This window comes from Apis mellifera, linkage group LG10, assembly GCF_003254395.2.
Source record: "Apis mellifera strain DH4 linkage group LG10, Amel_HAv3.1, whole genome shotgun sequence".
Classification (NCBI taxonomy): Eukaryota; Metazoa; Arthropoda; class Insecta; order Hymenoptera; family Apidae; genus Apis; species Apis mellifera.
Window position 1 is genome coordinate 7,150,863 of NC_037647.1, and position 17,636 is coordinate 7,168,498.

General features: G+C 40.1%; 2 protein-coding genes across 15 annotated transcripts in view; one reads left to right on the forward strand and one right to left on the reverse strand.

Moving 5' to 3' along the window:
* LOC551706 (unconventional myosin-IXb) overlaps positions 1–1,209 on the forward strand; it is an 80,667-nt gene extending 79,458 nt beyond the window's left edge. For 11 of the 12 annotated variants that reach the window (XM_026443129.1, XM_016914568.2, XM_026443125.1 and 8 more), the window contains one exon: positions 269–1,209. In XM_026443129.1, coding sequence (XP_026298914.1) covers positions 269–426 — 158 coding nt within the window. In that variant the 3' untranslated portion in view covers positions 427–1,209. The remainder of the gene's footprint in view (positions 1–268) is intronic. The other variant, XM_016914569.2, reaches the window with a different exon arrangement.
* A 10,143-nt stretch (positions 1,210–11,352) lies between these two features.
* The window catches only part of LOC724333 (beta-1-syntrophin), a 336,725-nt gene continuing 330,441 nt past the window's right edge, over positions 11,353–17,636 (reverse strand). For 2 of the 3 annotated variants that reach the window (XM_001120154.5, XM_006564489.3), the window contains exons 7-8: positions 16,454–16,668; positions 14,928–15,066 (exon numbers count right to left, since the gene is read on the reverse strand). In XM_001120154.5, the coding sequence (XP_001120154.1) occupies positions 14,974–15,066; positions 16,454–16,668 (308 nt within the window). In that variant the 3' untranslated portion in view covers positions 14,928–14,973. Of the gene's footprint in view, positions 15,067–16,453; positions 16,669–17,636 lie in introns of all 3 variants that reach the window. The other variant, XM_006564488.3, reaches the window with a different exon arrangement.

Sequence of the window (17,636 nt, forward strand, 5' to 3'; positions counted from 1 at the left end):
AAGGAAATTAAAGCTACAGAATCTGTTCTATTGATCTCTTTCCTTAAGAGATTGATATTAGAATTATAAAAGCAGGTTATATTTTAGAGTTTTTACGATTATTAAAAATGCACAAGTTCTTTCGGCAAAATTAATGTTATTCAGTTAGTTAGGATTAATCATTTGATGAAAGATTCGAATTCTGATTTGATACATGGAAAAATTGATCTAGAACTATGCATATTTGATTTCCGTTTTCCAAATACGGGTAGAGTTATTGTTCTTTCAGAAGAGGGTGAAGGGGAGGTGGTCCTGCTGAAGGGTGAAACGGTTCTGGTCGTGGGGGCGTCTCCCAGGCGAGGTCACCTGCTGGTGGAGCACAACAACACCACGCTGCACGTGCCCTATCAGTTCATGGAGCTGAAACCGTGTAATATTAACATCTGAAACGCGTTATTTATTTCCGTCCCTTATTTTTCTCACTCGTACGACGCCGTTGTGTTTAAATCTCCATCATTTTTTTTTCTTTACATTATCGTAACGCGAGCAACACTTTGTTAAATTTTCGATCGAAAGAATGGTCGATTCGCAGAGAAGATTGGTGGATAAATTTTTATCTAGATTCGAACGAGATATTTATAAAATAGAGGCAGAGAGAGAGAGAGAGAGAGAGAGAGTTTCGTTGGGATTAGAAAGTGGACAGAGGATTTCACGGAGATGAAGATAGAAAATTACAGGATGTAACGATGCATGGGCACCCGTTTTTAATTTAAAAGAAAGATTCGAATGGAATCTCCGTTTCCATCCTTTCCCCTTTGTTATATTCCTACCAACGGGTAATCCGCAATTATGCTGACATTCTATCTTCCCTGATATATTTCCCTTTTTTTTCCCCCCCCGGCTCCTTTTGAGATCTTTTCTCCCCCCTCCCCAACTTTTTCACCTCGAGATAAAAATAACTCGCAGATGGAAAACAAACGTGTATCCACACCCACTGTAAACGTTATTACTCGATGAACTTCCGGATACAATTTCATTCCTACGCTCTTCGACTTCCAATTAACTTGTCACAATCATCCTCTGCTCTTTTCTTTTCCTTTTTTTTCCCTCCTCTTCTTTTTCATCCCCTTTCTCGAAGCGATCGATAATCCTTCCCGTTTGTCGTCCCACAAATTCCACCTTCTTTTTCATCACGAAGAGGAAGAAGAAGAAGAAAAAGAAGAAGAAGAAGAAGAAGAAGAAACAAAAAAAAATTCTCTCCACCATGGATGAAAATTGAAATTTAATTAATATCGAATGAAAAGATTGGAGATGGAGGAGGAGGAAAAACAAAGCGGAAAAATAATGTAAAATAAAATAATCCAATTGCAAGAGTTGCGTTTAAAATCGGTCGCGGTTCGATTCAGCGGAGAGATTAGAATTTAGAATCGCGGCAAGGACAGTGAACTTTGTCCTTTAATTAATTACGTTGCGAGTTTCACGCGGTGCTTATCGTTCGCTCGAGGGCTCGAGACTCTCGTCTTCCTCGCTCCTTCCGCGTGGGTGGCAGCCGTACAGCTACCCTCCTCCACCCCTCCCCTCCTCTTCCTCGAGGAGCGACGTTCGTCTTCCACGCAAGATAAGTCCGCCTCCTCCGCGTTTTCGAATTAGTGAGCATGTTAGCCCGTTAAACGCCGCCGAGTCTCGCGATCCACCCATAAAACTAGGCTTTATGCAGTTGATGCAGTGCTGCCGTGTTTGTTCGATCGTGTAAAGATAACGATCCGAAATGGACCGCGAATGGATGAAAGAAGGGGAGAAATTTTTTTTTTGTTCTCGAAAAAAACTCGAAGTTTTGACGAAATGATGATAGATACGGCGACGAATGAATGTACGAGAGGAGTTTTAAGAGGAGGAGGTTGCAAGGTAAAAAGAGGGACGAGAAAGGATCGGTGCATGTAATAGAGGATATATTTGCAAAACAGTATTCCTTCTGTCTGTCTTTGAATTCTTAGTGCCAATTTCTAGAGAAGAAATGTCTGCGTCCGTGGAACGTCCAAATTTTGTTTCTCGTGATTCTTTTTTTTTTTTTTTCCCCTCTTAATTAGTAAAAAAAAACGACTTGGATATATGCGGAGGAAGGAGGCGAGATTTGGCCGTTCCACGGTCTATTTGTATTATACTAAAGATTAAAGAGATCGACTTCGATTAAGACAATATGCTCGACGATATCTCTAAAGAATAGGTCTAATCGGACAAGTTACTCTATCTCATTATCGCGATAATCATAAACAATTTCTAACATTGAATCGGGAAAGGTAGATAGGAGAGTGAGAGAGAGAGAGAGTGAGTGAGTGAGAGAGAGTGAGAGAGAGAGAGTGTGAGTGCGCTTTGTAGATATAATACGAAACTCGTTCAGTTAGAAACGATAAGCGTCCATTGAGAGGAGGAACAGGCGGTGGAGTGAAACTCTGCCGAGTTCAGCGTCTCGAGAATATATGTACATATACGAGTATGTATGCCGAATGGTACGTAGTTTACAGATACCGGAGCCTGATGCATGCGTATGGGTAAGCTGTAAGTACGTCGAGATATTTTTGAATAAAATATAAGCGTCTTTGAAAATAACAACGATACGAATATCTTCTTCTTTCGTTCCTCCAAATTCCACGAAAAATTCCACGTAATCTTGTTCGATCCGCATACAAGAATACATTCAATTTTCCGCGTCCCCTAAAATTTTCTATGAGAAACGGTCTTACGTCTTGTCTTCAATAGTTCAATTGTCGTTTCTCTATCCTCGTTTCATAATTTATCACTATGTCAAAGTTTCCTTTCACGCATTCCGCCATTTCTTCTTCTTTTTTTATTATGTATATATATTTCTTAATTAAATAATTAATATCAAATTTATTCTTCAACAATGCGACTCAATGTCGATGATCCACGCTCAAAATATCACTTATTTCAGATTATTTTATTTATTCCAATCGCATCACAAACCAACTACTCCGTCATTTTTATCTAATTCATTTTTATCATTCGTTCTTTCCATCCTCGTTCCCCCACCAACTCATCCTTATCAATCGTTATCTCGATCTCGAATCCCTCTTGATCGCTGCAATCTTCGTGTCGAGGAGACGATGCAATTTTATCACAATTTTATCCGTACACGTGACCAGAGCGCACGTGTTGTTGCCCGTGATTCGTGTAAAAGGCCTCGCGTTAGGAGGGCCTTTAATAACAAACAGCTTGCACCACGATTCGTATTAACGAGCGTGGTGGCGACCGATCCGAGCTTTTAATTAACATTGCTCCGAGCCGGGAGTACACGAAAATTTATGTAACTCGATCGACTCGCCCCCGCCAGCACAGATTTGATCCGCGTCGGTTGTAGACAGGAATTCGGTTAATCGCTCGGCTAATAATAATCGAAACGAAGGTGTTTGTTTAGATAGACTTGAAATTTGCGCGTAAAATTATCGCATGCGTTACTTTAACGAGATTTTACTTCGATTATCGTATTCTAAATAAGGATAACTTTTTAAGTAACGAAGCGAAGAAATTATCTGGGCGACAAAATTGTGTCGAGATTAACGATGGATATTTTTCCCTAAAGATATATTTGTTTAATACTTAAATGAAGAATTAATTTTCTTCTCCCATTTGAAAAAGATATATATCTATATTAAATCGACGATTTAATAACAACGGGAAGTTTCAATATTCGAATTAAATTAACGAGAGTTTAAAGGAATCGTAAATAGAATCTTCCGATAATTAATCGATATCGGATAAATTGAATCCCTTATTCGAACCGCAGTTCCGCAGGTTCTGCAGTTGGAGCATAGTTAACGAAGATCACAATGCGAATCTTAACACCTACTACGTAGGGGTAGCAAGGGGTACCCTTTCCATCCCGAGAAACTCGGCAATTCCGAGAAACTTGCATGCGAATCACAGTTACCCCCTTCCCCCTCCTTCTCATATTTAATTTTCGTATGGCGCGCTGGTATGGCCGATATTTAACGCGGCAGGAAACGGGGAGGGCGCGTCTCGTTTCCGGTGGAAGAATGCAAAAGGAATCGGCGAATAAGAATTCCTCGGTGTCGGCCGCGATTCCAGAAACGATTCAAAAAAATTTCCTCCGTGTTTCGGGCTCCTCTGAACAATTTGCTCTAACGTTTGCCTTCTCTTTGTTCTTTTTTTAGCGCCTTGTCAGAGCCATGGAAAATTGGAACGATCGATGGATCGATTCGTTTATGTGATAATAAAAAAAGAAATATGGAATGTATAGTTTCCGCGAATATAGAATTAATTTACTGAAAAATTCGAAAATGAGCTAATAAATATAGAATAAATAGAATTTATTCGTATTTTTGGAGGAAGGAAAGAAGGATGATAAAGGAGGAAAGGAGAGAAACGAACGACTTGCACGAACAATTAATTGGTTGAATTTGTTCGTGTTTCGTTGACGGTACGTACCCAACACTACCGTCACGGCTTGGTTAATCTATGGACCAATATTTTTCCATAACGGGAATTTTTACTTGAAATTATCTCGAGGATTCTCCAGTTAATCGGTGTTCCCGCATTTGTACGAATTGAATGAAAGTTTTTCTTTTTTATTTAATCTATATTTCAGCGTAATACGATGTAACGTAATAAAGAATACATATGAATTAAAATTAAACTCTCGATTTTGGACAGATCGAGGATATTTTTTGCGTGAAACGAGATTATAAGTAGTAGGAGGGGGAGGGGGGGAGGGCAAAATCTCTTCGACTAGTGTATATAAAGTAATACCGCATTACGAAATTAATCTGTAAAAATTTATCACGACGAAAGAAGGAAAAATTTTTTTCAAAATTATTACAAAACACGGATCGTGCTTTAACACTCGCGATCGGCACGAAGAGCCGATGAAATATTAACTCAACATTCATAATTACGCGTGTTCATTATACAGGGATTGGGTGGTTGGAATGGAAAATGAATGGTTTCCACGGAACGGAAGTAGGTGTCGGATAATGAACGAAATAGGCCCCGTCGAATGATGAATTCTGGAGAGAGAGGTTTCGCCTGGACGAGGTGGACGCCTTTGTGGATGCTGCGCCATCTCGTGAAATATACAAATTCTCGGCGCCTGGGCGATAACGCAACACTTTCGGTTCGTAGGTTAATGGAATTTAGAGAGAGTGTTCGCGCACTGTTGGGAATAAATCCGTGCCCAGTATTTTCGTTGACGTTGAATTATACATATAGAAGTCGACCATCGCGGTGGAGTATATCCGGCGAAATATTAACTCGGGCGTGAAAAAAAATCTGACCGAGAGAAAATTTTCAAGAGGAGGGAGGGGGGGAAGGAAGGAATAAAATTTATTAATGGCGCAGCAAGAATGAGAAGGAAAATTGCAAATTTCGAATTCTCGAAAAATCTCGACAAAATAATTTCGAGAGGTTTCCCGGATTATTTTTTTCACTTCCACGAATTTTCGATCCTCGGAGCTTATAAATTTTTTCGAAACACACATTTTGCAATCTTCGCTCTCTATAGTATAATCATATATCACGAGGGAGGGAACAAGGAGAAAGGATTTCGAGACACAATATCGCGGATATTAAACTGCGAAATTTTTCCTTGCCGCGAGATATCGATAACCGCGGACGGATTCGAGACACCACTTCAAGAATAATTCGAGACACGGTCTGTCGCGCCACGAAACGAAGAATCTTGCCCGATCTGATGAAAAAACGGGATATCCCCGTGAAATTTCATCGTTCGTATCGTTGTGAATTAAAAATCTTCTCGATTAAAAATCTAACGAGTTTCGCTTCGTAATACTCTTTCGCGGTTTATAATCGATTACTGTATTTATAACCACGCAGACCACGAATGCGAAATAAGGGCGATTATTAATCCACGAAACGGTCAGGATTTCCGCTCCAAGCCCGGAAGAAGAAATATTAAAATTCCAAACATCGGACTATTAAAATTCCATGCACGCGAATCTTCGCGGATATTTCCTTGTGAAATATCCTTGGAAACGGAGGCAACCGACAATTTAAAATCGCCAATATGTATCGAAATTGTTTAAAGCCTCGTCCTTTTATTATCCCCTTCTTTTTATTTTTCAATTCTGATCTCTGGTCGGAATTCTTCGTTTCGCTTTTCGATAAAATCGTCGAGAAAATTCACCTGCGGAATTCGTGCTGCGTCAGCACACATACAATGAAATTAAAGGCGTTTCGACGGAGGAGAAAGAGGCCTCGGTTTCGAACAATCGGTTTCGAGATTTTTTTCTCCACCCCTTCCTTTTTTCTCTTCGACCGACAACGAGTTGTTTGCGACACAGAAAAACCCATGGGAGAAGGAAACGATCGAATTTGGGCCGTTGTAACGGGGCTACGTGTACACCGAAATAACCTCGGCCCGATTTGCATTTCAATCGGCCACCCTATCATTTCTCCCTCTCGAAAAAAAAAAAAGAATAGAAAAAAGGGGGAAAAAAAAAAAAAAAATAAAAATTCCGCCACCAGCTTCCTCTGGACCATTTCGATTATTGGCTCGCGTTGTTTTTCTATGGCTTCGCGATATAGCTTTCAACGACTTGATTTTTTTTTTTTTTTTTTTTTTTACGCTGTAAGGGGGAAATTTGTTAGTATTCGAACAACGGTGAAAAAATGATTTTTTTCATTTTTTTCTTTCAAGAGAAGAAAAGTGCATAACTCTTTTTTTGGGAGGGAGAGGGGAAAACATAATCTGGGCACGTAATTTTAGATATTTCTTTCCATCTGGGTATATAATACAAATTGTTGAATGATTGAATAAATTTATCGATTGAATGGATTTCGAGGACAAGGAAAAGTGTCGTAAGTTTTACTTAACGAGAGGGAGATTTCTTTTCACATAAAAGAAAAAAAAAAAGAAAATTAAATTTATCGAATTCGTGCATGAAACGTTGCATGCCGCGTCGTCGTACCGATTAAGTAACAAGATCCTTGGCTACTTTGGGGAAATCAAAGTGGACCACCGCCAACGAAAATTGCTCGCTCTTCCTTTCCTCTCGACACTCACGACAACCATCCATTAATTTTCCACCGCCAATTCCGTCGAATCGAATCGAATCGAATATTTCCTTCTATAATAATCCTCAAAAAAAAAAAAAAAAAAAAAAAGAGAAAAAGAATCCAAATCCCATTTCTCTCCATTCACAACCATTCAACGATTTCGTTCGTTTTTACACGCGCGGTAACAAGTTGCCTTATCGGTTGCTCGTGAATCCACGTATCCGGCTCAATGTCCCGAGGCGCGATCGTAGATCAATTCTCGATAAAGAGGAATTTCGTGAGATCAAAATTACGCGTGGCGTATCGGTAGATAGCCCGTGACCGAAATTTGCATTTCGATCGAACGTTTCTTGCGGATGGGATGCACATTTCGCGTCACTGCGACAAAAAGCGTGGAATTATCGTCCAGCCAGTCAAGGTAAAGCCTCAGCCGCGTTCGATCACCTTTCCTTCCTCCGGGAAAAATCTGCCGCGTAAAACTTGCGCGATCCTCCCGCGTTTCCTCTCCCCTTTCTCACTCTTTCCTTCCCCTCCCTTTTGATAGGGGACGCGCGTGAATTGATCGAAAAGTCGTGAAGTCGCGGATCTCCGCGTGGAAAAAGTTTTGGATGGAGGAGGATGGAGAGAGGAGGATTGTTATTATCTGTGGTGGTATTTTTTATCTTCGAATCTCGAAGATCGATTGATGAGTGATTGGAGAATGGCGACGATGGATCGACGAGTTATCGTGGTTAATTTAATTTTATGGAACGAAGGAGTGGATAATTTATTTTCGATGATTTTTGTTCTCGAAGAATTTTTTCGAACTCAACTCGGATCAAGTTCGACGAACTCGAGCGAGACGAGTTCAATTATTTCTGTAACGATAATTCTGTTAAATGAAGTTGCATTGATCAATAATCGATCGACAATTTATTCGGGATGGAATTATTTACCGCGCGAATTATCGAGATAAATTCGCTCGAATCGAGAAATTACGGGATCCTGATCGAAAATCTATTATCACCGAATTAGAAGTTTCTCGTTCGAAGCATTATCGTTTCCATTATTCATATACTCGAACGCGTTCTTCTTCGAACACCTGAGATCGCATTATCCGTGATATCCATTCCCATCGTTTTCGTGAATTTTCGAAATTTTATTCCAACACTTTACCCTGCTTCCTGTTACTCTCTTACTTACTTTTAATTAAAATAATATTTTTCCAGGGAAAAATTTCACTCGGCAAAATTTTCGTACAACAACGATATAAATTTCTACATCGCGATATATCGATCCTCACAAATATCGAATTATAATTTTTACGAAGGGCCGTTTTATTTGCATCCGTTGCGAAATTAATAATCCCGGAAAAAAAATCGTTCGTCCGCTCGTTGAAATTTCATCATTCATGCGTTGCAATTATAAATAGCGAAGAAAGATTTGTCCAGAGGCGCGGCGATAAATTAATTGGAATCATCGTGAACCGTATCGAGACCGTATCGAATCGGTAAAATTTTACGCGGGATTTTGGATTTTTAATTACCGGAATTTCTAGCGTTAAATTTAATCAATCGAAATTGCATATCTTCCATCCCCACCTGTAGCTACCTGTCCTCCTTTTTACTCATACGATTTATTATATCTCCGTGGTTGCCTGTGCTCGCGAAAAAGGGGTGGTACCCTGCAATTGCGGGAACCGAGACGGGGGTGGAGCCGAGATAAAATTCTATGGGATAAACGTATCATTACGGATCTCCATGATGCGGGATAACAATGGTGAATTACACTGTGTTAGTCTGCTTTTATAATCTTGTGTGCGGCGCTCTCTAGACGTGGCTAGGCAGCAGCTAGAAGTAGGAACGAAAGGGTTTATCGCGGCCCGACACGTTGTAAATAAAGCTGGTTCCGGCTACGAGTTATCACCCTCGATATTTTGAGGAGGAGTTCGTTTCGTTGATCGAGAATTAATTAGTCGATGATCGATGCAATTTCGATGATTCGTTATGAAAATTATTATTGAATTAAATTTGAGAATTTAGAATTTTATCGTGATTCCGTTCCTTTAGCGATTATTTCGATTTTAATATACGTATAATATTCTTTTATTTTTTGTAATTTGAAATATTAATATATTACGGATGTATATTGCTTATTATAAAAACGCGAAAATAATAATATTCATGCAAAATGAGAACAGGATCTGAAAATAGAATTTTCAATGGAAATAGAATAATTGGTATTAAACATCGAAACATTCCAATCATGAATGTTTAAATAGGAACGGTTGTAGTTTTAATTAAAGCTTCGTGTTGTTTGAGAAAGTTAATATTTGCTAATGTATCAATTATACTTTTGAATCTCGTGTATCGATTCTATTAACAATTTCAATATCAAATTTTATTTGTATCAATTTCCATAATTAGAATCTCTCGAGATCTCTTCTAGTTTTGTTTCGAAATTATTTTCTTTATTTTCAATATAATTTTAAATATAGCTTCGATCGTATTAATTTTCTTAGGTTGTTCTTTTATTTTTTTTAAATTCACATTAAAAAAAATTATTATTATTATACGTAAAAAAATAAAAATAAAAATTATTAAAAATATTAAAAGTATTAAAAATAAAAAATAAAAAAAAAAATTCTCGAAAATACATTCTTCATTGATGAACATTGTCCTGAATATGATTATCCGAGAGTAAATTGCACAAAATATATTAGAGAATAAATTTGTAAAATTTTATATGAAAATATTCGCGAATCATTAATATCACAAATGTTTTGAAATTGAACGCCGCGCCGTATGTTTACATTTTCGGCGGAACGTTCGACAACGAAGGCAACGCGGTGGGGGAAATCACGCGATTCCTTCGTTTGCCTTTCAGTAGATTTCGGCCATTTCTTGTGTTCGTGTCTTTTCTTCGTCAAATTACGCGTAATAATTAAAATAAACGTTTCAACGTCTCTCTTTTGCGTAATATAACATTGTGCGATCCACTTCAATACTAGTTTTCGTGAATTTTGTGTTCGTTTTACGAATACGCGTGTTTTTTTCGTTAAAATCGATTTTTAGTAATTGATTTTTAGTAATAGAAACTTTTCAACGTATTTTTATGCGCAGTATAGTGTTTCACGGTGATCGTATCCATCTTGATTTTTTGAATTTGTGAATTTTGCAGTCTTTTCATCTATACACGTGTCTTTTTTTCGTTAAAATCGATTTTTAGTAATTACTAGAAGCTTTTTGATGATTTTTCGTGCATAATATAGCACGTGTTTAATGTTTCGTAATAATCGCGTCCATCTTGACTGTTAGAATTCGTGAATTTTGCGGTCGTTTCATGTATACACGTGTTTTTTCCCCGTTAAAAGCGGTATTTAGTAATTGAAATAAACATTTTAACGTATCTTTATGCGTAATATAATGCGTATAATATATTTCGCGATAAGTGCATCCATTTTGAGAGCTGGTGTCATGGTGGCATCATGGCGGCATCATGGTAGCGTCGTAGCATCGTAGCATCATCGTGGCATTATCGACTCTGTAAGTACTCTAAATAAATGTTAATTGTATTTTATTTTATGCATGAAATGTTTTTCGTTTCTACATATCGTATTTGATTTACTATTTGCAATTTATCTTACCGTTCGTTATTCACGATTTAATTTATCACCTTTCATCGAAAATGTTTCTCATTTCGTTATTTTATTCGCGAGATTATTCGTATACAATTCGAAAAAAATATTTCTATCGTATTGTTCGATAAAGTTAGTCAAAAATATTCGATATAATCGGTTTCAAGACGTTGGCGAGATTTACGTGCGACATAACCTCTACGAAGGAAGAGAAGATCTCTACATTGGCGGAGGTGAAAGAATATAGGGAATCGCTGCAGGCAGACGGAAGACAGATCAGAAAAGTTTCGCGAGCCAATCACCGGGGCTGGATATCGGATTCAACGATAAAAATGACAAAGTCTTGAAAGTTTCTTCTTCTTCTCCTCCCCGTCGCGCATAGTCGCGATTCCTTTCGAATACGTCGTCGACCTTTTTAGATCGATGGACACTTGGCAAAGAAATGCTTTGAAAGTGTACACTCGCTTCATTCGAAAGAAGCAAAAAGTTAGATATCCTTTACGGAGAAGAAGTAGAAAAATTATTTCGATATTTTAATTTTCAATATTTTCCAATATTTCGAACAATCTTCCGAATTCTCCATCACGTTCGTTATTTTTTTCGTTATCGTCGAAAAGAAATTACATACTTACCTCGAGATCATTTCTTAGGATCCCAATCTCTGGAATTAAAATCAAGAACGAAGGGAGATAGGAAAAGAGAAACGATCAATTTTCTAACCGGTCTCATTTATTTGGTAACTCATAGATATACACGTTAACGTTCTCTTAAACCTATAGAGAAATGAAAACGCAGGAGGACCGTGTGTCCCGTTTCACCCCCGATTCGATTTTTCAGAGGGGTGAAAATCGAAAATAGAGAGGAAAAAAAAAAAAGAAAAGATTAAAAAAACGAAAAAACGAGCCGTGAACGGCCGCGTTCTAAAAATCATTAGAAAAATACACAGTTTACGTGCAAATCCTTTCAAACTGAATTAATTCTCGTCGATGTTCCGAACTTATCCTCGCGCTTAATGACGTCCACCAGGCGAATGTACCTCCCCCCCCCCCTCCCCCTTCCTCCCCTCCCTTGCCCCACTACATCTCCATACGTGTATGTGTGTGTGTGTGTTTTCATACGCGTGTGTATCGCAACGCGTGTGTATTGTAACGCTCTCGCGTTCCTTTCGCGGGATTCGCTGTGCGACGATGAAATCGTTCGATTAATTCGCTCGACGTGTTCGCTCATTTACAGGTTTTTCTACTTTCGGTAATTTCCATTTGGAAATAGGGCCCTCGGTTTTTCGATACGACAGGACAGGTGAATCCTCCCGTATCGCGTTTCACACGAATTTCGAGCCGGAATAAACGTGGAAAATTCGAGCATCGTTCATTATTTCGATCCGTGTATAATTTCATTTCGTCGCGACGGAACCGACCACCGTGATCTCTCCATTCCATTTTCGTGTCATCCAGTCAACCCCGCCCGCGCCACCACCACCGCCACCACCCTCCAATCATCCACGAACGACACATTCGTTCCGTGAAATTGAGTTCTCTGGGATGGCGTCCGGGCAATTTTGATAATGGGCGCGAAATTGTGGTAAAAACTGGGTCGGATTGTTTTTGATCGCGCTGCAATTGGCGGATAATGCGGCTCATTCGAGCCACTTTCGGATACCCGGCTTTTTTCCTCCCCTCCCCATCGTTTCAACGCGTTAAACGATGGATGCGTTCGAAATACTCTTTGACAAGCGATATTTATTAAGTCGATTTCCCGTGATCGATGATTTTACGTCAAGTTTTGACCGGCTTTTAACGGTAATAGGCGTTGATTCGAGCGTATTTCCCTGGATTCTGGCTTCGTCGCTTAGACGTTGAATTTCCCGATGGCGATGATCTTGATTACGAGTCATGCGAATTCGTTTATATAATAAACAAATAAATTAAAATTGGTGGCAAAATTTTAAACAAATATTAATTTAAAATCGCGTGAAAATTATTATTTTTAAATAATATCTCGAGATGATGCGTGGTTGAAAGGTTAATACACACGCTCGTTCCTCTTCTTATATAATACGATTCATTTGTTAAAACAGAACTTAATGAGCGGTCACGTCGAGATTAATCGCGTCGGATAACCATCTACCGCGAATCTACAATTCAAAATCGATTCATCAGAGTTATTATTCAACGTTAAACAATCCTCGGATCTCTTATAAAATCGAAGACATCTCGTTCTAACTATTACCCATTTTCCATCATCGTCCCAATCTAACGTTGATACACACGCGAGAACGATCGATCTCGCAAGATCGATCTTCCTCTCCTCTCCTTTCGTTCGTAATATAATTTCATCATTCCGCGAAAGGAACGACAACTCAGCAAACGACGTAAAACGGGTGAACAATGAACGTTACGTGGATTCGTTGATACGTTCTACTTAACGTCAAAATTCTTATTATCGCACGGCCTCCTTCGACCAATCTTTCTCCTCTCCTCTCCTTTCCTCTCCTCTTTTCTCGAGGATCGCGATCGAATATCGGTCTCTATAGAACGGATGAAAAAGAATGCTCCATTCTTACACGAACATTTATCTCTCACTCTTTCTCTCTCTCGATAATATTCGCAACAGTACTCGTAATGCGAATAATTCCTCGGCGAGCCGACGATTTGCATCCCCTTCCGCGCGATAACTCGATACAGGATGGGAATTCGATCGGCCTCACCTTCGTTCCTCCACGGTGTTTCCCGGCTCGTTACTCGGTTTTGCGACACGCTCACGGCACGTGGAACGATATTATCGGAATTATTGGGCGGGTTGGGTGAGTTGCAACGATGGCTCATATTTACAATTCGAGAGTTGCTGCTCGGATGTGAAAACTTGGGAGGGGGGGTCGAGTTTTAGGAAAGAAAGAAGATGGAAATAATTTCGAAGGGGAGGCGAGAATCGATCTCGAGTTATCGTCCGCTCGCATGGGATCGCGGCCAACCACGTTGTGCACACGTTATCTCACACGTTTCTTGGCATCTTACACTTACTCGCGTTTAAGAATACGAATCGTACAAAACAACTATTAACGCTAGCCCGTTGCTCCCTTCGACCCTGTTATCCCACATCGAACCTCTCCGCCTATTCGACGAAAATTCCGCTGTATTATTCCATTCTTTCGTTTCTCTCGAGATTTATTTATATATAAAAATCGCGAGATTCTCGAAATTTTGTCTAGAATGGAAATCGTTGAAAGAGAAACATCGTTGACGAGTGAAATAAGTAATTATCCACTCGAAGCAAGAAAATCGATCGGTAAATATCGACGGAACGAAAATTAGGTTATTAGAAATTTCGTTATTAATTCGCTAATCGTTAAGACGAACGTCCCATCGATTCTTTCAAAAGTCTTCGCTCTCGTTACAGGGGAAAGGTTTGCTGCGGAGCAAACGACGCGAGAGATTTTACCCGATTTCTTTCTCTCCCCAACCTTCCTCCTCGCCTTCTATTTTCTCTTCGCCACTTTTATTTATACCCGAGAGGAGGAAAGTTGGCGGACAAGGGGAGAGAGGTCGAAGTTGCAGGGTCAATCGATCCTCGATGTGAGAGCGAAACGGGTTGGCAGTTGGACAGTAATTGATCAGCTTTTCCGCTAGTTCTCCGAAATCGAGCGTTCGATCGGAGCAGTTTTTTCTTTTTTTTTTTCTTCACTTTCTCTTAAATACACCCACCATTCACTCTCTCTCTTTCTCTCTCTCTCTCTCTCTCGTTCGTTACATAGCGTTTTTTTTCTTCCTCTTACTTTAGGTAGATAAGTTTTAATCGGTTACTTAGGCGCGTTGATTAGTTACGATACCCAGCAGTGACCTTCCCTTCTTCTAGCCTACTTGTTGCACGTGCTGATACTTTCCTGCAAAATTGCGCGTTAGAATAACTTCGATCCTTCTCTCTCTCTCTCTCTCTCTCTCTTCGTTTGTTTCGTCACACTTTCGTCTTTTCCATCGAGGAGAGAATTGGTTCTTACGCGCACCTCGCTCGTAGAATCGAATGCGGGGGAGCGCGTTTGTTGCCCAGTTCTCCCTAATTAGGAATTAGGGAAACGATCTCCGGATGGAAACGAAAAGGTGGAAGCTGGCCAACGTGTCTCTCTTTGTTTGTGGTCCGTCGATGCGTGGGTCTCTCGTTCTTCGTCCCTCTCTCGTATCCTGCCTGCCACCCTTCTCTCTTCCTCCTTCTCCTTTTCCTCCTCCTCGTTGTTGTGTCTGGCGCGCAGAGCTTCAGTGAAAGAAGACGCTGGTGACGGACCTGGTGGTGTGGGGCGGCAGGTCGGGGGCCTCCGTGGGGGCCCCCTCGTACCCCTATGCGCTCAGCCCGAGCCGGTGGATCTTGGCCGAGAGAAAGTTGTGGAGGACGAACACGATCGGTTTGGGACAGCTCTCGAGATCCAGCTCCTGGAATTTTGATCGGGAGAAAGATGTGAGTTAGAGATTTCGATAAAAATGAATCGAATTTACTCGAGATTCGAAATAAAGGGAGATCGTAATCCGATCGATTGAGATAATCGCTTAAGGTAGTGTAGAGATTATAAATGGGATCTTTGAGTTACAATTTTTTTCTTGGAAGTGGATTATTATCCCAGGAGTCGTGTGAGGTTCGATATGAATGAGAGAGAGAGATGGCGAATGATTAAAAAAAATTATTCAGATCCAATCTCGAGAAGGGTTTCCTCTCGTTTCGTTAAAAATTTTGACAAGTTTTCAACGATAGAATCGAGTCGAATAAGCGCGAATAAACAAATATTTTTTGGCAATGAAAAATCGAAAAATTTAATTTGTACCAATTCAAATTAAGAGAGCGGAAGCAATCGGCGGGATGATTGTTTCTTGCACGCGGTCGATCGCTTAATAAAAAAATTCCACGGGAGAACGGAGGATATTCACCACCAGCTTCGTTTTCAAGGCTCTCTCGAGGGCGGAATAATTTTTCCATCGTGACGTCTGTCGCGGGAAATTCTCTCTCTCTCTCTCTTTCTCCTTCCAACCCCTCCTCTTCCTCCCCCGCGCTTTGCAGAAAGATAGGCGGTAGCGTTATGAATGGCCATTGAACGGCGGGAGAGAAACCGGACGACGGTGTTTGGAGAAGATGTAAAATACGTATTCGACGGTATCGTGCTCCGGCATCGAGGGCTCTTTCAAAGTGACGAGCACAATGGGATTACTCGATGCACAGCCCTCTTTTTTCTCTCTCTCTCTCTATATCGATATCTCTCTCCTCGTCCAAGATAATAATCTCGATAGTCTAGGCAGGGTCAATTAAAATTCTCAATACCTCCCCGCCTCCACCGCCGGGAAGAAAGAGGAAGGCTTCTCTCACAATAAGTCCTCTCTCGCGTCGCGTTATTATCGAACACGTCAGCCCCAGCTCGATATTTTTTCGCTAATTTTCTTCCATTCGTCATACGGTGAGAAAATGGGGAGAAAATGTGGATCCCGTTAGGAAGGGAGAGCTTTAAGGGAGAGCGAACCATCCTTTGAAGGGTGGCGTGGATTTGTATCAAGAGGGGAAGAACGCGATGAGTTGCGTTTTTGCATTTTCTTGATTAAAAAGAAACGATTTCTTTCTCTCCTTTTTTTTTTTTAATTAAAAATAAGTTTTAACTATAAGTTGTAAGATAATTAAAGAAGATTTGTTGGATGAGGCTTCTTAGAGAATGGTTAGAAATTATTAGCAACGTGTTTTAATAATAATCATCTTTCTTAATCTCAACTCAGCGTTTCTCTCACGATCGTGGAAGAAAGAATATTGGTTTGAATGATATTCGTGAGAAATATCGCTCACAATCTCGCCATCCTCGCCGCCAAAGTCGAGCCACAGTAGACGCGCCCCATCGTCAGCGGACATTTTCAGTTTATCGAAGGATCTTCTCCAAAGAGGAGTCGGGGAAGAGCTTGGACTCATCCCGTTGCCACCGCCTCTGGCCCCGGCCGCGTACAACGCGAACCCATCTTCGTGGTTTACAACCAGCTGGCATGCCTTCCCTTGCCACGTGCATCCTGCGACAAACGAAAGAGTGTGAAGATCCTAATTAGAATTTTATCACGCGCGAATAAAATATTAAATCGAATCGACTCGATCGCGAGCGAATAACAAATTTTTAATGAATCGTGTACGGATTGACAACGGGACGAAAGACAAGAATTTTTTAATTAAATCGAATTAAATTAGATTAAACAATTGAGACGAGTGAGAAATAACTTTTTTCTTTCTTTCTTTCTTTCTTTCTTTCTTTTTTTTCAATAAAATTAAAATCGTCAAGCAAAATAGGGGAAGGTGTGCATATTTCGAGCAAATAAATGAAGTTCGGCAATGAAATCGAGTTAAATTAAACGGCAGCCAATCGGCGCCGAATTGAAAAATAATTTTCGCGATGGAAACGGAGCTCGGCTGAATAATACATCGTTGAATCACGAAAGAAAAAAAGAAGAGAAAGAGAGAGAGAGAGGAAAGGAAAGGAAATCCTCGGATGAAATCTAGGCACGAACCCCCCAAAAAAAAGAAAAAAAAAAAAAAAAAAAAGGAAATCGAAACCCGTATTCAACGATATTTCTCGCGGCAGTTTTCCATCGTCCTCCGCGTCTTTTCCGGGGTCAGGGATCAGGAAGAAGAATTCGCCGCGAATCATGATCGATGGAGTTCGATGCGAACGGGGAAAAAGAAAGGCTGATACGAGGGGCATTAATCTCGATTTATTATTGCGCTATATTCACCGTGGAAAGAAATTAAAATTCATCGAAGCGAACGCGTTTCTAACCATCGGCCGAGGTTACATCCCGTTCCGGTCCCCTCTTTCCTTTTTTCTCTTTCTACGCAAAGATGCATACCCTCTCCCTACATCTCTCTCGTCCTCTCGTTTTCAACGAGTTTACTCTTGGAGTTCTTTCCTTTTCTTTTTAATCCCGAATCGCTTGATAATATATAATCTTCCTTTCATATATTAACGGAAAAATCAACGATTAAGAAT